Below are 23,241 nucleotides of genomic sequence, written 5' to 3' on the forward strand. Positions count from 1 at the left end.
TGTAAATTTGTCCGTGCTCTTTTAAGTATTTATGTTATTTAAGCTTTTAAAAAGCTAATTTCTTATTTACATCAGATGATAAGTGGTTCAGGGGCACTGATTTAAATCCCACAGATCTCTTGTCCCAGAGTTTAGAAGTTTAATTACAGTGCTACGCTGAAATGAAAACTTTCCACTAACACCATCATAATTCTCTAAGATTTTTCCCATGTAAAGATTTCACTAATTATCATATCATATTGCCTGTATACTGGAAATTGCTTAACAATGTTTAGCAGTTGGTATTAAAAAAAAACCACACACATTATATCACTATCTGCATTGTCTGTATTCACGGCATGCAGAATGACTTGAATGAGAGCAGTCTCATCATTGATGGATGAAATCTCCCTTCTTAAGAATTTCTTCTAAAAGCATCAACTTTTCTCTTTCTATTTTGTAATGCATTGACTTTCTCAACTCTTGTAATCATTAACCATTTATCATCCTGAAATCATCACTTTAATCATTACTTAAAGTAGATGGTTAGGAAGTTCATAATACATTCACATGTTGAAGAAGAGGGACTGAGGAGAAAAACCCAGTGAGAAAAAATGCATGTCTGCTACTGTAATATACACAGTAACAGGCTTTGAGGTGGAGATTCTTTCAGTTTTCCTCTGTCTTGACTCAGAGGTCTCTGTCAAGCAACCTGGAACTTGATAGGTAAAATACAGTGTTTTAGCACTCAGTTGTACATATCACACCCATCTGTGCCTTACCTTCTATATCTCAACCTCATGTTCCAAGGCATGGTGGATTACCACAGCATGCTTTTCACTGGCAGCCCAGGTTTATAATTGCACTCAATTTCATGTAAGATTCAGTTTGGTAGTATCAGATTATCTAAGCAAAGTCTACCTTAGGAATGAAATGCTTCTGCTTTCATTTTCCTCCAGATTCTTGTTAATGCAGACCACAACAGCTCTGAACTAGGTAAGCAGACAAGCTGACTTGTACAGGACTTTCATTGACCACAGCTGTTGCTCCTTTGGTCTTAGGCATGAAAGCATGTATAAACAATGAGAAAAGACATTTGGTGGAAAAATACAAACATGCCCCTGGCTTTCACTGAAAGACACTTGGGTAAGTGAAGAAGAATGACTGAAATTTATCTCCCACCAACACAAGGTCTCTCAGGTGCTAAACTAATTAGTGAAGGTAAATCACTGACATCAAGACTGTGTCCTATTGAGAATACATCAAATGTTGATTACAGCTTTTAATATTTTCCTTTCTGGCACAATTAATTCCTGGCATATCTGTAATATCAAAAACTCTTGACTTTAGTTTTGCAGTTTAATAAAAATGTAGTATATTACTTTTTATCACCTTTTCTGTAAATGTTGTCACATTTATATTTTGAACTAATATACGAATTAATTCATGAGAACCTTTATTCATGTATTGATTTTTCATATGCTTAAATCACTACAGTAAAATTTAAGCATTTTCTAAATAAACATTGTGCATACTGACTCAGTTCGCCTGCCACTTGCCCAGTCATCAATGTGATCATTAAACTGTTTGCCTGAGAAAAATGGTTCCTATCATTTCTAGCCTATACTCTACTGAGATTCAACAAGCTTTCAAGTGTTGTATAAAATAATATGCATGATCCTTCAATAATATATATATATATATTTTAATCTACTAGATATTCTTCGGTATTTCTTTGGCTTACCTATGGCAGTGTGGTCTGCCACCCAAGTACTAGCCAAGCCTCTAATGGATTCACTTTGGAGAGCAGAGCAAAGACAATGGGTTTATTATAGCATGGTTCTAGGCAATGGTAAGGCGCATACTATGAACATTCCCAGGACCGTTTTCCTCTATACGAATTTACCCACATTTTACTCTTTGATCATTTCTGTATCAACACATTCTATGATCATAAATCAGCTAACCACAACTTTTACTTTTCAAATGCAGCAGATTTTTAACATGTGCACATGGTTATACAGTTAATACCAGTTAAAAAGCCCTGCTGAAATACTGGGCATTGTTTTTCACAATTGTGGTCTGTTTTTATATTAATTTGAAGCAACAAGACAAGTAACAAGTAATGTGGACATTAATTTCGGGTCTTTACCTACAAATTCTTACATATGCAAGTCACTGTATTCATGCGAGTGACAGTGGCATTACAAGTAAAGGGAAAGGCCTTGCCACTCTGACCACAAGATTGATGTCAATGAATGAAGGGCTGACAAGACTGAAACACTGAAGTCCAAGAATCCAGCAGTGCAAGAAAGTCACTTAAAAGACTGAAGAAAATCCAATGCAGCAATTGGTTCAGGTCACCAACTACTGCCTCCTTCTCTCTGGCTCTCAAGCCTCTGCAGACACACTTGACTATTCAGTGAAACTAGATTCTGACAAATGTGTCCTTCAAACTTAGTTCTCAAAGAAGCTTTCAAGAGTTGTAAAAATAACGTTGCCCTCTTGTAATCCTGTACTGCACCTTTGGATTCACAGGAAGAAGAGACTGGGTTTTGTCTTGTTATCACAGCCAGTGCCAAAAGTATGAGCATGGGAATCCAAGACATGAAAGAATGGCAACACTTCTACCTCTGCCATTACTGACCATTTACAAAACCCACTCAATGTTCCAACCGTGTCACATATTTTACACCATAATTCAAAAGTTACAACCACATCACTTTTCAATACGCCTGCACACTGCCTGGATAGATGATCTCTATCTATGTTTTTAAGACCTATCTATGTTTTTAAGACCTATTTGGATAAAGTCCTTAGAAACCTTGTCTAACAGCTGGCCTTATTGCTGACCTGCTTTGAGCAGTACATTGGACTACAGCCCTCCTGAGGTCCCTTCCAGCCTATGATATCCTGTGAACACAGCACACAGACAAGCACAAACACACAGAACAGACTCCTCACTGAATTTTACTTGTGTATTTCCTATCATTCATGATGCCATAGTTCAACTGAATTTCCAATACACCAAACATTTGTTATCTACATGGAGATACCAATCATGAGACATATAGCTGTGGCTAATCACAGTTCTAGATGTGGATAAATATATATTAAACAGCTTCTAGTTATATCCCTGAGAGTAGGTACCAGATTTTTTTAGGTTATCTATGTAGACTAGTGACAACAGAACCACGAAGAACTATTTCCTTCTGCATTTTGTTTTTGTGCTATTTCAAAAAGCAGTTATTCAAAATGCAAAAATTTTTCAGTGCCTGCTTCCAGTTAGTAGAAAGAGTCATAAACATTTGCCTTAGTGAGGTTCATGGCAAGAACACATTTCTTCTTAGCGCCTATGGGTCTTCTGTAATTTGAAGCAAAAGCTTGTAATGTGGAAGCTGCATGAGCTCCATTTGCGCTTTTGCATTCAAATCAAGCTGTCTCTCTCAAAAAAAGCTGTTGCTTTATTGGTTACATGTTAACTCCAAAAAGTATGTTTGTCTGCCAATTACAGGAAAAAACTATTGGATAAACCTCCACCTGGTTCCCTCACTCCTCTGCCCAAACAAGACAATTTACATATAAAATCCTCATAACATGATATTTTAAATCCACCTTTTAACCTCCTGTGATCCAAGTAAAACAGGAAGACCCTTTCCTAGAGTACTAGCAAAATTTGTGGTGATCATCCCAGAGCAGAGAGCTATGCTGTGCCCTTAGACTTAAGTGGCACAAATACTATTATTTAGCAACTGTGAAACAACAAAAAAAATGATGCATGTTGATTGTAAGAGCTTTAAAAACTATTTTATGAGTAAAGAGGATGTAGCTATATACTGAAAAGCTAAAACACCTGAGGTATGAGAGAGAGCTTAAAGCCTGAGATTCACCCCAATTCATCAGCATGAGCAGAGCTGAATGTGAAAAAGGCAACATCTTTCAGTTGGCCTCTGTGAACAACATGTAAAGAATAAATAAACAGTCACTGAGCTCTTGTAATGGATCACTTCTAGGCATACTTGAGGGACAAATGCATAAAAGCATTACATATTAACCCATTTTCACATTCATTAATATCAAAAACTGAGCTCTCCAGTGACCTTGTTGCTCTGCTCAGGGCTATGACTAACAGAGCTACCGCAGACTAGACCCCACAACATTCATGGCTCACTTCTCCTGTGCTAATGTGCATACAGATGATTTGAGGGGAAAAAAGCCCACACCCGCATTGATGTTACAATACTTCCCACTTTCTATTCAGTCTCATAACACTAAAGGGTAGGTCAGTCTAGCTCAAGTGTGAAAGAGGGAGTAACACAGTCCCCGAAACAGATCCTAATACCTACTACATGCATCAAGATATCTGAGTGTAAAGAGTCTATTCCAGGCTTCACTACTCACCTGCTTCATGAGTGTCAGTGCACTGCAGCTCAGCATCTGTTTCCCTAAACAGAAACCAATGCTGCTTTGCTATAATTAGATGTTTGGAAATACAACAGACAGCAGGAAAGACAAAGAATTTGGATTTTTGAGCCAAAAGAAGAGAAGTCTGAAGGAAAAAATCCAATGGTCTTCAAAAAGATGCACTACAGCCCCTTCAACTAATCCATTTTATGGCCTAATGACCTCACTATTATAAAGTCACCCCCTCACCATCTAACATAACTTGCTAGATTTTAAACCCAGTGCCTCTCTTCCGTTATATCAAGAACATGGAGAAGATATTCCCTGCCTCTTTTCATCATGGTACCCACTAACTTTTATCACTGGCTGTAGGAATGATATCATAATATTGCATGGATTTTGGAATGCATTCTAGTGTTTCTTTTTAAGTACACTATCAGATAACCCACAGTTGCCTGGGTAGAATTCTTCACCATTCAAAACATTTGATAAATATTGTAAACATTACACTATTGGAATAGAGCAGCCCTAGGCCTCCTTTATAGTCAATGGAGCTAAGGCCATGATTCACCTAATCCGCAAGCTAAAGTCTAAAGTGAGATGTAAAAGGCCCAGTTTCTCATCACCAACTACTTGGTGAGCACAGGATAACTTTTATCAGCTGTGAATACACACATTAGCAACAAAGAATACTAGAATAATTTAGGTTGCCAGGAACCTGCAGAAGGGCTACGAAGCTGGTGAAGGGCCTGGAACACAAGTCCTGTGAGGAGCAGCTGAGGGTTGTTTAGTCTGGGGAAGAAAAGGCTCAGGGGAGACCTCATTGCTCTCTACAACTACCTGAAAGGAAGGTGTGGGGAGCTGAGGGTTGGCCTCTTCTCACAGATAACTAGTAATAAGACTAGAGGGAATGGCCTCAAGTTGCACCAGGGGAGGTTTAGTTTGGAAATTAGGAGACATTTCTTCTCAGAAAGAGGATGGATATTCCACAAGTACATGTAATATGGGCATTCTGTTCCAGTACTTTCACGTAGTGAAAAAGTATTTCCTGATATCTAACCAGAATCTCCTGTTTTCCAAACTGTGTCCATTACAGTTATCTAAAATCAGCTGATATCTCATCCCTCACGAAATTAACAGGCTGATCTATTAAAATATTGTAATACTTACAATATTTATGCAACCTATTACAATTATTATCAAGATTGGAGTTAGGAAAGGTCTAAAAGCTTCATCATGGTATTTCTGGAAAAGGAAAGTAATGAGAAACCTCCCTTCAGATGCCAAGTATAGAAGTTAAGAGACTATTGAAAAAGACATTCAGGTTTTGGCCCCCTCTTCAAAATCTAGGAACAAAGAAATATAATGAAAATCGATCAGAGAGCACAGCATTCATTTGGAGGAGGTCTATCAATAATTGGAAAGACTAATTAAAGGAAAGTCAGAGATGATACTGTGAGAACTACAGAAAATGTAAGAAATTAGAGCCTCGGAAATGACAGCTGCCCAGCAACCATGCATTTGTAATAGACAAAGCTCCTCTGCCTCTTTGTAATTCAGGAAAGATCAGTGTGTTGTTATCAATATAGCAGAATTTGAATAATAAATTTTGGTGGAGACCATCATTTGCACTCCCTGTTTGGTTCTAAGGGCATTATAACAGCTGTTTTTCTCACCAAAGGCAGCTGGCTGGTGATACTATTTTTCAATTAATGACTCTATACTATGAATAGATTACAGCATGTAGACATGTAAACAGTAACAATTAGTGAACGAAATTAAGCGATAAAACAAAACAGGTTTTGGTTTCCATTTAATTGGAGGGTAGGGAAAGGCAGAGATGCAATAAAGCTCTTCTGGACACAGTAAAATTGGTATGCTGAAGGCTCTCAAAGCAATCTAAGACAGACTGTGTGAATGGATAAAGAAAAAGACAGAACTAGGAAAGCACAGGGAAGTGGAGAATAAAGATACAGAAGACTTAAGCAGCGTGGAGAAAATCTAAGTGGAAATTTTCATTTTTAAATGAGAATGTGATTTTGCATTGAATCCTTAAATGAACAGAGATTTGAGTTATTTAGAATTGAAATTCTGTCATTTTTTCTCTTTACATTGTATACGCACTAACACAAGCTTTCTAATTCTGCACTTATTTGAGCATGAAAGTTGAGCTTTTCAGTTTTACATTCCAACTCACAATAGAAGAGGAGATGGGACAAAAAGAAAAAAAGCATTATGTTAAACAGAAACACCATGCTGCAGTGGTGTCTGGACCATATTGGTGAACTTCATGTCATATTTTAACTTGCATCTCATGTCAGCTGTGGAAAACATATTTGAACATGCTTATTTAGGATGTATAAAAGGAGAGATTTATATTAGCACAGCATAGCATAGAACAGAACAGAACAGTTGGAAGGAACCTACAAAGATGATCAAGTTCAACTGCCTGACCACTTCATGGCTAAACAAAAGTTAAAGAATGATAATGTGGGCATTATACAAATGCCTCTTGAATACTGTTAGGCTTGGGGTACCAACCACCTCACTAGGAAGCCTCTTTCAGTGTTTGACCACCCTCATGGTAAAGAATTTTACTTTATATCTGATCTGACCCTCAACTGGCACAGTTTTGTGCTGTTCCTCCACACAATATTCAAGGTGAGGCCACACCAGCGCTAAATACAGCAGGAGAATCACCACTTCTGACAGGCTGGCCATACTGCACCCCAAAATGGGGTTTGCCCTCCTGGCTGCCAGGGCATGCTGTTAGCTTATACTGAGCCTGCTGCCAGCCAGCACCCCCAGGTCCTTCTGCTGAGCTGCTCCCTGGCCACTCATTGCCCAGTCTGTGCCTGGGTCTTACATTAATTACTCCTAAATCTCTAATGTATTCCTCTCATAAAATGAAGACCAATTCACATAGGTAAATCAACTCTACCTCTGTGTACATGTTACTACATTTTTAACATCACAGAGTAACAGAACATTCCCAATTATTCTCAGAAACAGATAAAAACACCAAACAATGGGAAGAGGTAAATAAACAATGCACGTGACCCAGAAAAATTAAGACCTGCTCTGCATGTATGTGACATACCAAATATCATAATCCATAAACTGCACTCATTGAATGAACATTTGTGTGAATGTCAGCTAGTGCAAACAAGACTCTTAGTTCAGAGCTCAGGCTTTCTTTCCCACTCCATTTTGCTCTGCTTTGTGCTCCTTTTTCCAAACAAGATGCGGGTGAGTACGTTTAGATGCTATTCACGTACTGCAAAATGTTAAGAGTTCCCATTTCAAGGACCCACACCCCATAATTCATACCTTGCAGAAATGCAGTCTTTTCTTTCTTAAAGATGATATAATGGACCTCTCTGGCTATGTTTTATGTGTGCTCTCACACTTCACACATTTATTGTTCAATTTTCTTGCCATGGATCAGAAAGTGATGAAATCTTCCTTGGAATAGAGGGACAGGGATATTGCAATCCTGGTATTTCTTCATTAGCTTCAGTTTTCTTTTTTACAAAACCATATTCTTGCAGCTGGTGGAATTGGTTAATTTCTCTGTCTGAACATTAATATGACCTCCATTACCACACTAAGTCCCTCTCCTTAGACCTTTAAAATAGAAATGATAAAATTACTTTCCCTTTTCTTTCAGCCTGTGGGAGTAATAACCCGATGAGTAATTACCTATGTATGAAAAAAAGAGAGCCCTACCAAAGAGTGTGGGAGCATAAACCTGCTCTAACAGAGAAGTCAAGTTGTACCCTTTACATTTTAGTTTCTAACAGAACGTGTTCTCAGTGGGCAGTTTAATATCATATGAGATGTGCAGAGACAGACGAGGTCCAGTCAAGTATTTATTTCCCACCTGGGATACAGGCTCATCAAGACTTTTCAGCAGAACATTTTTCCTCAGACAATGTCAATTTGTCATTTTTCACTTGTCGTACATTTAACATTGTTAATGTCAATGAAAAAAAAAAGGGGGGGGGGAGGGGGGGGAACGTTTAAACATCAGTGAAAAACAGTGGGGAAGCTTTGGTCTTCTAATGCCCCCTCTGAGCTCCACTGCCTTTCTTTTCCCTCTGCATTTAAAGGTTACAGATGACCATCTCTTGCATCTAACAGGTTACTTCTTCAAGTCAGCTGGTGCCAGTAAACTCCATTGCTATTATCTAAGCTTCTCTGATACTGAGCTCCTAAAGCCTGAGGACAGCCAGCCACCAGAGGACATGACACCAGAGATGCTCTACTCTGTGCTGGTGCGGCCTCACCTCGAGTACTGTGTGCAGTTCTGGGCACCACAGTACAAGAAGGACATTAAACTGCTGGAGAGTGTCCAAAGGAGGGTGACGAAGTTGGTGAAGGGCCTAGAGGGGAAGACGTATGAGGAGCAGCTGAGGGCACTGGGCCTGTTCAGCCTGGAGGAGAGGAGGCTGAGGGGGGACCTCATTGCAGTCTACAACTTCCTCGTGAGGGGGAGTGGAGAGGCAGGTGACCTATTCTCTGTAAACACCAGTGATAGGACCCATGGGAATGGTGTTAAACTGAGGCAGGGGAAGTTTAGGCTGGACATCAGGAAGAGGTTCTTCACTGAGAGGGTGGTTGCGCACTGGAACAGGCTCCCCAGTGAAGCAGTCGCTTCACCAACCCTGTCTGAATTTAAAAAGCGATTGGACTGTGCACTTAGTCACATGGTCTAAACTTTTGGGTAGACCTGTGCAGTGCCAAGAGTTGGACTTGATCCTTATGGATCCCTTCCAACTCGGGATATTCTATGATTCTGTGATTCTATGATTCTATAGTATTTGTCCTTTCTGGAAGACAACAATTACAGGATCAAGACAAGCACTGGGATAGATGCCGAAGAACCAGTCACAGGTGAGCAGACTGCAGGCACAGCACACCACTATAATCAGGCTTTTGGCAAACTTGAAGCCAGTGTGGTACAAACACCAGCTGGTTCTGATAGAGCCTCTGACTTGGAAAGACATGGGTCCATGGCTCTCTGGGGAAGCAAGAGGGGACAGCCATGGAAAGGAAATCCCCTATATTATGCTTTATGGTATGAATTTCCTCACACGATTTACACCATTTCTATACCAGTTGAGGGAGCAGTGCATGGCCTTCCTGTTCTTCTCACTGGAAAAGAACATGAAGGGACCTCTGGAAACCCAGGGGAGAGGCAAAGCAAGTAGTAAAAAGCATTTGTACAATATGGAAAAAACAAAACTTCCTTCTTCCTGACGTCTGCAAAGTCAAGGATGAAAAGACACATAAAACCATCCAAGAAACGCACACACGTTTCTTTAGAACTTGAAAGGCCAACAAAATTCCCAAAATAATGCATAAAAATTCCACCAGGATTTGTGTTTATTATAGCATTCTTTACACTTCATTCTGCTACAGTTTGTTCGCTATCTGTTCCACAACCACTAAGGAATTTTGTTTTCCAGTAGTCACTCAGTAACTGTCTGCAAAAGCACAGAAGATTCTTACTACTGAGGAAAAGAGAACATAAACATATTTTAAATCAATCCACAACTACATCTTTGCTTCTGTCCCCCGATTTGCACACTTTCAACTCACTTCACTTGATTTACTCTTTGATGCCTTGGTTTATCTAGGCTTTATCTTGGGTTTATGAGTTCAGTGGGGGATTTTTGAAAAAATAAAGTATATATATTTCATGGAGTTTTGTGATACATTCCTCATGTGAATGTGAAATCACCTTTTTTCCCATTTAAATGGATAACATCACATTTTCCCAAATACCTGGTATTGCAGATGTCACGAGGCCTCAGAAACACTTACTGAAATATATACCAGCAATAATACACTAAAATAATCACCTTCCCTTGTACTGCATTCCCAAGAAATATACGGTATAATCAGTGTCTTCCTTTTACATACCCTGTACATTTTTCCCCTGACAGAGCAGAGAGGTATCTTCTTTCAAGGCTAAAACTCAGTTTAGCGCAGAACACCAATAAATAAATAAATAAATAAATAAATAAATAAATAAATAAATAAATAAATAAATGTTCTTTAACCGAAGATGGAGAATTTCTTCAAATACAGTAAAACATCCAAGTGTTCTTAAGAATATTTACAGAACATAGCACATTTTATTAAACCCATTAGACAATCATTACATAACTACTTTTGATAACCACATTTGTTACCAATGTGACTCATGCAATGTTTTTAAATGTTGGCAACGATATAATTTTCCAAAAAAAAATCATTTTGACTTACTGGAAAGTACAGAAGAAGTGATCCAAAAAGAATGGTTTCCAACAGCACCAGCCCTGAAGCCCTGATACTCTAGGAAACAAACAAACAGAAGAAAAAAAGACAATACAAAATATTAGAAAATTCTCTGTGTGCAGTTTAGATTCTGAGTTCTTTGCAAAAGGCACCTTCACTTCCACCAGTATAATGCTTCCACAGTAATGCTTATTAGCACAGTATTAAGCTGTCTATCATGTTGTCACGCTCCACATTCTTTAATTCACCAGCCCATTACAATAGCTGTGTTTTACAAAATCCAATTTCAAAAATCACTCATTCCTATGTTAAATATTATTCAACACATTACCTGGATACATTTTCAAACTGCTAAAATGGCTCTCAATTGTGAGGAATTACAGATCATGGAAATTACAGATATGAATTTAACTGCAGAATTTGTTCTGTACTATTTAAATTTCAAGAAGCCCTTTGAACATTTTGACCTGCCTATTTAATATTGATGACTTGGCTTCCACTGTATGTATAAATAATCTACAATTTTACTGAATACAGAATGTACTCTTAGATTGAAAGCACCTTTATTTTCCTTGAAATTTTGTACAAAGACGTTGATTTAGACATTAACTTGTCAAGATTGTAAAATATTGTGCCATTTCCTTACCAATTCTAATGCAGCCTCCATCATAGTTTTCTTCCATTTTAAAGTAAAAAAAATCAATTATTTTCCTTAATATAAAGATTATTCCAGTAAGTTTGATGATTTATGTATAGTGCATCTGCACCTTATCTTAAAGACAAAAGATCAACACTGCTTCCCATTTCTTTAGCTACCTCCTTCCTCTGAGAGGGTCTTTCATTCACTATTCTGGATGTAGGCAGCGCCATCCTGACGGCAAGCAATGCAATCAGATAAGACAGCAAAAGAGGCTTTGCCAAAAATCTTTTGAAAAATGATGCATTTCATGCAATTTCAACCATTTCCCATCATAACATCCTCTCATGGACTGGAATCAATGGTCTGTGGTACTATCTCTAATGGGTTTAGATGGGAGAAGTTTATCTTTCATTAGTAAACCAATCATTAAAAAAGAGCCCTATGTGAGTAGATTTACAGACAAATTTTTGGTGCCCAGGAGTCCAGTTTCAACTTGCAAAAACTGGTGGATTTTTGTTGATGATCTTTTTTTTTTGGCCAGAAAGAAAAGTGCATGTGTGCTTTCCTATTCCTAATCTCCACTTTCAGAAAGTTCTTCCTAATGTTTCTTAAGCTTTCTGTAGTGCAGCTTTAGTTCTGAAACTTAGACTTTCTTAGTAAGAGTTACATATTAAGGATCACAAAACTATTCTGCTAACTCACTCTAAAATTACACCCTGAACTTGAAACATACATATTTCTAGCAAAATTTTCCTATAACATACATGCTTCCACAAAAAGTTTCCTAAAAAGCAAAGCAAAGCAAAACAGAGCTCCACCAACAGCTAAACTACCATAACTCTATTTCCAAATAGAATGCAATGCCTGTCAAAGCAATTGCAGAAACTTGAAAATTGACCCACAAGCAGAGCTCATATTTACATTTTCATCACTGGTCTCCTGCAATGCAAGATATTTGTTTCAAAAACCCAAATTAAAGTGTGTTTTCTTTCTCAGTTAATACATTTTGATGTTGGGTAAAGTGTAAGCTTAATCCCAAATACAAAGAGCTAGACAATGGGTGACTGAAATGTCACTGTAAGGTTCTTTAGGCTCACGCAATCCAATCTATCAGTGACATACCAAATTCAATTGAGTTAGCACTTTATGTAATTTATTTCTGTCATTTGGATAGAGGGGGAAGCTCACCCACTAGTCTACCAAGGTAAAGATGGTCCCACATGCCCACACTGCATTTCTTCACAAAACAGCCCTGCCTCATTTCATCTGCAAGGATGCTCCAGAGACATACACAAAGCATATATATCAACAGACAAAAAATGTCCAAAACAAAACGCATTGATTCTGTATTCGCAATATGTTTATTTTTTTATGAGTGTCCCAAAACTATAAACAAAAAACAAATGGATGATATTATCGTTTATGGTTGCTGTATTAAAATTGCTTATGTATTCTTATTTATGTATTTAGATATACATTCAACTTATTCAAATGGCACTATAAAAATCAATACCTCTAGACAACATTTCAAGACTGCTTTCTGCAGACACTTTTGTTCTGATCCAATATGACACCAAAAAGCTAGAAGTAAATGTTTAGGTACCAGTTATGAAGCCATTAAATAGAATACTTTCACGTTATTTTAATTAAGAAGTGACTAAACTCTCAATTTTTTTTATAGCTTTCATGTTTGAAGTTAATGGATTGTGCACACTGCTTTGACATGTAGAACAGAAACTGCATATATTTTGCAAACTATAAATGACAGTACGACTTAGTTCACGTTTCTAATGAACACATAACTTTAGTCTGAGAAAGGCGTAAAACTTCTGTGAAGTACACAAGGAAGAAAAGATTAGAAAGATTAGAAAAGGTTAAAATCTGCCTCCAATACCATTTCCTACTTTGTGATGTAAAGTTCCAATCATTACATCATAAGTAAAAACAAGTAGTATCTAGGACCAGAAGATTCCTTATATAGTCCTGACTCTGCACATTTTGATAAAGTTTTTTTCACAACATCTTTCTAAGACAACACCAGTTTACTCACTGGGAATTAATGCAGAGGGGACTTGACCACAACCAATGAACTCATGTCTCCCACTATCAGTCAACCCTCAAACCCTGAAGAAGCTTTTTTTTCATTTTATACTATGCATCTCTATATGGCAGAATGACCAAGAAAGTAGGTGAAATGGGTATCTATAGAGAAGATGAAAACATTCTTTAAAAATTGTTCTTCAAACAGCTTCTGTATGAACATCCTTTTATAAATAAGTCTTTTTCACCCTGATCAGCCTTTTCTTATCAAGCTTTCTTCTGGATGGCAAGATGATAAGGTAACCTGCAGGGGCACAGAACTGCCACATTTCCAGCACTTCTCCCAAAACAATAAAATCCTATATGATTTCCTTCTCACCTGTGTTCCTGTAGCAACCATTATCTATGAGTTCTGACCATGTACTTCTCTTCTGTGCCCTAAAAGAAATATGAATTCCACAACAACACTGAAATTCAAAATGAACTTGAGTCCAGGTCGTGACTGTGCCTTTATCTCAGTCTTTGGGACTTAGAAAATAGAGGTTTTAACCCTACATTCACAGCTTTTTGTAAGAAGATTCTTCAGAAATTGGAGTGGATATTCTGACAGAGATGAATGGCATCCCTATTGATGATGAAAAACATAAATGTTCAAATAAGAAACAGCACCAGCAAAATTCTGTTTTTGCAGTGTAGAGAAAATAAAAAATTGGGAAGGAAATGGAAGCATGAGAACTCTCCCAAACAACAAGTTTGAAATTCCATTTTTTTAATTTTCTTTATTGTAAAGAAAAGTGTATATTTTAACAAGAAAAAGGTAACATGGAAGCTTTCAGTTTATAAAAGACAAGTATATTTATTTGAAATATTTATATTTAATTTGACTCATTTTTTCCTCCAGTGACACTACTACAGCCCAATAAGGCGCAAGAAGCCTTCAGCCAGTACCAAAGCTTTAATAATAGGGAATAGCTAAAAGGGTGAAAACCAAAATAAAAGGTTTTTTACTTAATACATGAGATAGAAGGTATCTTATGTTAGATAGATAGCATTTCTATCAGCCTTGGAGCACCATTTTTCCACCAAGAGTTGAATTTGCCACTACGCAAACTTCACAAGTACAGGCACCTAAGGCAGTATGTGTACCTGTAGGCAGCACCACAAATATTTGATTCTTTAGGACTCTCAAATGCACAAAGCAGTGAATGAGTCCACATATGTCAGGACACAAATCTTTACTCTTTTAAGAAAGTAAATGAAAGAATGGAAGCAAATGGCAATATACAGCCTCTGCCTTTTGCTCTCCACCAATGCTGTCTGTACAATTAAAATCCTCCTTCACAGATATCAGGGCATTTTAGGATAAAGCCCAGGGGAATCTTCTTCCATTTACATGTAACATCATGTCAATTTATTTCTCTTTTCCTTATCAGCTGCCTGGGCATTTATTTGGGTTTTTGTTTGTTGATTATTTATTTCTCTGGCTGTTCAGCTTGTGTAAGGTCTGTTTATTTGTTGTTTTGTCTGTTTGCTCACTTCCCTTTAAATGATTTCATTTCTGTGTTTAGTTATTTGTGTCAGTAAATCTGTCCTTTCTGGTTTTCCCTGTCTCACTTAATGGTTACACATTGCAGGCACCTAAGTGACAATGCAAGTTATTTTGCTTCTAGCTTCTTATTAACTTTTATACTTACCTTACCTCTTTCATACTTTTTCCACATTGTTTAGTTTTGTGGGGTTTTTTGTTTGTTTGTTTTGTTCTTTTTTTGTTGTTGTTGTTGTTTTTTGAAATCTTCATTAAAAGTAATTATTGCTTTAAGCTGAAGGAGGAAAAATAATGCTTGAACTAGAAATTGGCTTAAATCCAGCCTCCATCCAGAAATTCTCGAATCAAACCAGAAGGAAGCAACTGAAATATTGTGGCACGTATTACACTAAAGATGGAGACCAGGTTATGTACTGGTCTCTACCATCTTATTAGTCTTGAGCTTGAGTTTCTCTGAAAGAAGTTACAATCCTTAAATCCTGCAATGAACAAAATGCCCAGTAAGACAATTCCAGCAAATCCAGTGCAAGTTGTCAGCCGTAAGAGACATTCAGGAGAATTGCAGTCAGGTGTTTCAGAGGAAGCTATCAAAAGGACCAGCTAGAAAAATGCAAGATAGCTTTAGGTAGATGATAGCAAACAACAAAATAGTGCGAGGACATAGGACATAAAGGCCCCCAGTCGGTGGGTGGGCTTGATAACTTCTGAATCACTGAGTATGTCACATTAAATCTACACAGAAAAAACACCGTAATAGGATGGTAAAACATTTTGCATCTGCATGTTAAATACTTCCAGAGGCATTTATGGAAAAACTGAGTTCATGTGTGACTTAGGCACTGGAACAGGACTCACAGCTGAGGACATACCCTTGTGTTATACAAGCGCTGCAGAAAACAGACCAGCACTCCAACTCAAAGAGGATAAAACTCGAAATGTTCACAGTTTCTTCTCTCAGCTGGGATGCAGCTACTAGCAGTTGTGAGATGCCACTGGCCATTTGCACTTCGGTGACTACTCAAAGTCACATGGCTGTTAGCGATTTCAAGTAAGAATTACAAATATTCACAAAGTCCAGAAATACTCCAGGTCGTTAACAGCTGAGAGGTTAGTTATCACCTCCATGTGAGACTCAGGATTTGACTGCAAATCTGCAACCCGGATGTAGGGGTCAGGGTCATGCCACATGATGGATGTCACAACATCTGATGTAGCATGTTTATTCTATAAACAAGTCCAGGAGCAGCTACAGTGAAATTGCCTTTGCAGGCTTCCCCTTGGAAGCCAAGACATAATAGTGGGTCAAGGTCACCCCATAGCAGATTATTTCGGTTACTTTAGCAAGATGCAGTGATAGAGAGGAGACAAAGCCTTGAGGCACAGATGAGGAAAGCAAAGTCAGGATGCTGGGGTCCAAGGCAGCCCGCTGAGAAAGGAGACCTTGCCCCTGGGTGTGGGGGTGGTCCAAACACAGAGACAGTCAGAGACATCCTTACTAAAACTCTGGTTTCAGTACTGAAATCTCAGTGCAGCACATACAGATATTATAAATTAGGAAGGCACGGAAGTAAAGGCTGGCTCATTACTTCTGCTGTGAAGCAAACACTGCTGTCTCTCTGGAGCAATTCTTTTATAGAAAGCCTCACTCACTGTTTATTAGAGAAATATAGCTATTTTTTAACTTTCTCATATATCTTTTCTCATTAATAGAAACAAACAAAAATGCTATTACAGAAAGCAAACATTTATCATAGTTTTTTGTTGTTATGTGAAGCAATGAGGACTGCAGTCCAGCTGAGACAGAAGCATCCCAACAGCTATCTTTAATACAGAGTAACTCACAGAACTAATCCAATTATATGCTTTGCATCTAATCAATAAACATTAGAATAATCCATAATGAGCATAATGAAACCTAACTAGTCTCAAAGAATTAGTGACTCATATAAATGTTTTTTGGAAGGAGCTTCTACAGGTTATCCAGTCCCATCTCCTGGTTCAGGCAGGACTACTGCCAACAGCAATTGGGTCAGCCATAGCTTTGTCTTTCAAAGCCTTCAAAACCTCCAAGAATGGAGCTAGGTAACTGATGGGTAGCTGACGGTGGTCTGGCACTTTTTTCCTAGTGAGAAAGCTTTTCCTAATGCTCAGCCTCAAGTTCCCAAGCCGTAATTTGTGATTGTTGTCCCTTGTTACATCTCTCGACACTACTAAGGAGTGTTTGGATCTGTCTTTATAAACACCCTTCAAGTAGGCTGCTACTAGATTGCTCCTTAGCATCCTCTTTGCCATCCTATTCAAGCTTAGCTTCCACAGGCTTTTCCAGTAGGTTATACATGTATGCTCTAGCACTCACAGGATGACTACTGTCATCCTCTGGGCTCTCTCCAGTTACCCCACATTTCTTGAACCACAGAGCACAAAACTGGACTCAGTATTCCAAGAGCAGCCCCACTACCACTGAACAAAGAGGAATAACAGCCTTCCTTCGCTTACTGGGTATGCCCCTGGTTTCCTTAATTGTGGTGAGAGCTCAGCATTGGCTCATAGTCCTCTTCAACTTCCTGCTGTTTTTCAGCCAGACTGCTTCTCAGGACATTTGATTAATGAAAAGATCAGAATAAAATAAAGACTTAGAGATAAACCATATGAACAGATGCCTTTGGTAAGATGATGGTATCAAGGCGATGCATCGACCTTCCTCACCAATCTCATTCCAAGACTGGGTTTCAGCCAGTTTATCTATCCAATTACTGCTTCCAGTTTTGGATCTGAAGGAGCTGGAACTGTATGTGTTTGAGGCAGTAAAAACAGTGTTTTGTTCTCTATTCTAAGTATTATCTTCATCTAATTCATAAAGAAACTGACCAGAAGAAGAGGGCAGCTTCTGGAGGAAAACTGAAGCAGCGACCACAAAAGCTGAGGAGCAAGCACACAGTGGAACCCACATATCATTAGAGAACAGCATGTAAAGCCAGATCACATTCATGTCATAACACTTCAAAAGTGGTATTTTGGTGTTACTGCACTTTTTGGTTTGCTCCCGAGCCTTTCTCTAAGGTAGGAAGGAAATCTTCATCAGTTCTGTACATGCTAGTGGCAGTCCCACTGTTAATTTAGAGCTTTACTGCAGATTATGAAACTAATGAGAAGGTGGGGCGTTCCTAGGTAGCACAGGCCAGGTATCCCCAGTCTTCCTTTTTGTTTCCCCCTTACCAATATGCCTTAGTAGAGCACATTTTCTTGACCAGGGCTGAAAAAAATGCTTTTGGATTTGCTCGCTCTTTGGTCCATCCATTCTATGTTGACCACATCAATAGTCTTTAAGATAAATAATAATTTTCTATCCTCAGGTCTCAGGGAGTAACACAATTTCTGTAGCAAATCACATTAGGAAACTCAAGTCCTACATGCCTTTTCAGTACTGGTAGTGGGTCATAAATAAATGCTTGACAATTAACTGCACAAGGACAATTAAAAAAAAAAAAAAGCGTAGCCATCCAAGTTGCATCAAGTATAACAAAACCAGAAGCTAAAATGAGGTATAAACAAGCACAGAAGATGCTGCATTACAATTCTCTGTGGTCCTAAGCAATCCAGGAAATACAGCAGCCTTAATTAACTTTGAATTTCTGAATATTTTCACACAATGCCAGTGATATGAGTGTCAAAGTATTTTCAGAAAGGAGAAAAATGAAAAACAATTAAAAGCCAAAATAAAATTGAAGTAATTCTGTATCTGGTACACTCTATATTAATGAATTAACAAAACTGTAGATTTTTGGTGTCAGTCCAGGAAGCCTGCAGATTTCTCCATGGCCACATGTCACAGTGGATTATATGTAGCATGGTACCATGGAAACATAGTAAGGGGATGACTTGGCATAATTAGATTTTTTTTTCTCTTTTATTAAATAGTTCTGCCATTTTTATAACATAACAAATGACTGAGTGGGGCTGTGATTAAAAGAAAATTTCCTTTGGCAAAGGTGGCTTACCACCAGGATGCGATCTTGCCTTCCAGATAAACAAGGCCTTAAGAAAATCATTAGAAAAAAAAAAAAAAAAAAAAGGAAGATAGATTTCCTCTTTGGTCTCAACTTTGCATACAACATACTCATATTTCTTAAACTGTACAGGGTACCTACCACTCAACATACAGCTGCTGGCAAGCACGTATTGATGCATGGCAGAATGGCCCAGAAGCTAGGAAACAGAGAACAGACAGAGGTTTGCTCTGTTACGCTAAGCTGATGCATTTGAAGAGACTAGATAAATCACTAAGCAAAACTACCTCAGAACAAGTGAAACAAAAACCTTAGCTAAAGGTATGCGTGTCAGCAGTGCGGTCACTCTTTGGTGCTTCCAGGAGGAATACTCTCACATGTCCCTTATGTTGCACGTCTGGCAGGTCCCATAGCTGAACTATAGATAATGTACATGTGAAGGCACAGTAGATGTGATGAGAAGCTGTTGGATCATGATTCTGAATTGCTCTCCTACTCTTTTCAAAGCCCTTCTTGTTCAAATTCTTGTTTCCTGCTATTGCTGTTTCTTTACTTCTGCCAAATGACTAAAGTGAGTGGAGATTTTGTCAAGCTCAAAATACTTGGTCTGAAGTGGAACTGGTTGAAATGGTTTATTGCCAGTTCATTATCTTACTAAAAAACACCTTCCCAGCATATTGTGTGTTTTTTTTTTTTTTTTTTTTTTTTTTTTTTTCATTCATAAATGTATTTTTGCTTTGATTTCTATCCACTTTTTTTCTAAAGCCCATTGAACCTTTTTCCTCTCCTCTCATTCTATATAACTTTTCCCAAGTACAAACACATTTTTATCTTTTCCAGTGTGTGGAAAAACTGAAGAACTAATTTTCAGAACTGCCATTTCACTTGAAATTTACCTCTAATAAATAGAAAACAGAGATTCTTCTTTAAGTCCCTGAGGCTGCACTAGAGCAAGCAAGATGTTTGGCTCCTTTGTTAGAGACAAAAGCAGTAGCTGCCAGTCCGCAGAAAGCCTGTGACATGAAGAAAATCAGAAGAGTGGTAACACGTTTCATTGTGGATACAAAGGAATGGACACAAAAGCAAGTGGAAAGAGACCTCCAAAGCCTCTGTTACACATACCAGAATGGCACTGTCTGGAAAACAATTCCATTCCAAAAAAAAAAAATAAATAAATAAAAAGAATAAGAAAAAAAGGTTTAATAAATCCACTTTCTTCCTGATCCAGATGCCTTCTAAAAGCATTGGTGAAACAGGAAAAGATACCATATGCTCCCTGGCACAAGAGAACTATCCTAGCACAGGACAGATCTGTCCACATGAAGGCAAACATTTTGAGGGTTGATGGTCTTCCTCATCCCAGGACAAATCACAGCCCGCTACAGCAGAAAGAATAATTCTATTTTAACAATGTCAAAAAAAAAAAAAAATTAAAAATGTATCTAAAAGGCTTTCCCCAAGTGCACAGGCTTGTAAGGAGTTAAAAAATTAGAAGAGCGCTGCCATGAAATAAGCAGAGAAGTAAATCATTGTTTTTTATCTTCTCTATAATAAATTCAAAGACTGAGTAGGACTGCTACCCAGCAAAAAGGGAATTTTCAAGATCTCATTTCATTAATGTAGGTTGTCTTACAAAAGTCAAGCAACTCTTTTGCACGAAATGCTTTTCACTTCAAAGTGGAAATGGTTGTGTCTCTTTTGAAAATTTCTTTGCAAAACATTCAATGTGAAATTCTATGCCCTGTTCAACCTCTTATCACACTGACAAATACTTTTAATGATAATTGTTCTCTTTGAATAATAGCCTTCTAATAGAATATGGATTGCAAATACAGTAAATTTCACAGCAAAGGCCAATGTTCCAAAGATAGGCTTACAGTTCCATGTTTCCATTTAAGCTATATTGGCACGTTGTCAAAATCTTCTGGCATTTGCAGTTTTCTGCAATATTCCTAAACCAAATAAATATAATCCTCATGGCTTTTATATTCCTCTTTAAAAAATACTTACAAAAAGGTCATTTTTTTCTATTACTAGTTATAGCTGAGCCCAAATAAAACGTAATCATTAAATTTACTTTTTACTTGGAGGAAAAAAACAAAACAGGAAAAGCAAAGGTCAAGCAGCCATCAATCATAAACCAATTTCATTAAAAGTGCACATGATGTCAGGCAGCCGAGAAATCCCCAAATGCTTTATTTTTCAATTCATGTGGCCCTTGATCTTTTCTGTTATAGAAGTAATGAAAGCTGTTATGATATATCATGAAGATAAGTTGTTCTACATTTTGAAGTACAAATCCTGCTGCATAAAAGTTGCACTATGCCACCTACAATCCAGATACTTGAAAAAATACTATTGGTGAAGAACCCTCACAGTAAAACTAGTTAATGTCCCAGAGACATCTTTGTTATAAGACCAGGAATTCCTTCAGCTTAGATCAAGATAGCTGGCTCTCACCAAATTGTAATAAATGTGAGGGTGAAGGAATATCAATAAGGAGGTAAAGCAGGGTCCTAGTTCAGTTTCAATCTATTCACATCCTTATGGTTAATTTAAAGGTTGAATATGTAAGATGACGATTATCAAAATTCCAGATTGCCTAAAGAGTCTGCTTCACTAGGTATGCCTTCAATTAATGCAGAATGAAGAGAAAGGAAGACAAAAAGGCATTATGTTCTTCAAGAATAAAGTACGCTTTTAATATCAATAGTTGTTTAACCAGCAGGAGATCAAACAATATATATAAAAAATCTGGTGGATTAAAAAAAAAAAAAACAAAACACATTTCACTAGCAAGTACAAGGCTCATTTTGCATGTTCTCCTGCTCCAGTTTACAAATACCTTTGGATCACCTGAATTGGATTTCAGCTTTCTCATTCAAATGGCATTGCCTATTACTGAAGATAATGCCACAGCTCACTAAAACAGTCTGTATAAATTGTAGCTCAATCATGTGGAAAGAAATAGTTTATGGTGAATTACAGGAGAAAAAACAACCTGATTGCAAAGCTCAAGACCCATGATATCTCAGAGGAAACAAACTGGGCATGATGTAAGAAGAGAAGGGTAGAAAAAACTTGATAAAGAGAAAAAAAAAAAACCAACTCATTATTCACATGACTAAGAAGGCAAATGAACTTTGGATGATGATCATTACACTAATTTCAAATCAAACAAAACCTCATCATTCTGAAGGTTTTAAATCCAACTCCGGTTTACTTTATTCACTTTTCCTTTATAAGAGCCAAATGGCTAAACTGCTCCAAACTAATAATTTATCTGAGAAATGCTGACCCCCAAAATGGTGAGACTGTTCATCTCCTCAGAATTTATCACACTAAACGATCTTGTATTAAAAAAATTAATCATGGGTTGTATGTTTCACTGAAAATAAAAGCACGCTTGCCTTTGAAGGAAATCTTGCTACATATTCCTGCTACCACTGTATGGTGGAAAGACCCAGCCCCACGTCCTCCTTAAGTTATTGTGGACCCTGCACAAGAAGAAAGTAAGGAAGACTGCCCTTGCTCCAAGAAGTGAGAGTTTAAGCTAAAGGAAAACAGATGGATAAGGGCAGATGGGAAGACCAAGGGAAAAACAAGGCAATATCACTTATTGTAATGAGCCACCAGCACTCCCAGCCTATCAGTATCACACACTTTGTAAGTTGCTGAATCTGAAAACATAATATGGAGAGCAGGGGAGGCTCTCATAAAGCCCCTACCACGTATGAGGAACATATGAAGGGAACAAGGGGTGTATTTGAAAAACGTAACAAGATGATGATGGAGGCTGGTGTTGACACTTTTGCGTAAAATAAATGGCATGAGTAGAGAGGGAAAAGCTTATGAGGGATCTTGAAAACAAGAAGGTATAGCTTACGTACGCTGCCAACAGAGAGAAGCAATAAGGACAGCACAAAGTGGCAGGATAGGGAATTGTTTGCAGCATCATGTTGAAGAGATACAAACAAGCCATGACTGCACTTGCCAAAGCCAGAAGAAAGCATTGCAGTAGTCAAGGCACAAGGTAGCAAGATAAGGCAAGGATTGGCAGAAGGCATGTAATAAAAGGGAACTCAGAAAGAGTTCAGTGAGACTCTGACAGAGCTGGAGGCAAAGTGAGCTGAGTCCAACAAAATGTTAGATAACAAGCAGATTCCTACCGTAACTAAGAAAGCAGTAGCTGGGACATCTTTGAGGGAACCAGGAGGAGATGAAGGTTTCTTTTCAGGTCTACTGATATTGATGAGAAGTTGTCAGAGGAAAATGTCAAGATTTTACCTCAGAGGGAGGGAGGCATGTCTGGGACAGAGAAGGCAGAAAGCAATCTGACT

General features: G+C 37.9%; 1 protein-coding gene across 2 annotated transcripts in view; it reads right to left on the reverse strand.

The window, feature by feature from the left end:
• GPR158 (G protein-coupled receptor 158) overlaps nt 1-23,241 on the reverse strand; it is a 195,242-nt gene that overhangs the window by 74,784 nt on the left and 97,217 nt on the right. For both annotated transcript variants that reach the window (XM_082754163.1, XM_082754162.1), the window contains exon 5: nt 10,657-10,725. In XM_082754163.1, the coding sequence (XP_082610289.1) occupies nt 10,657-10,725 (69 nt within the window). The remainder of the gene's footprint in view (nt 1-10,656; nt 10,726-23,241) is intronic.

The sequence above is a fragment of the Aythya marila genome, assembly GCF_965140915.1.
Source record: "Aythya marila genome assembly, chromosome: 2".
NCBI classification, from domain to species: Eukaryota; Metazoa; Chordata; class Aves; order Anseriformes; family Anatidae; genus Aythya; species Aythya marila.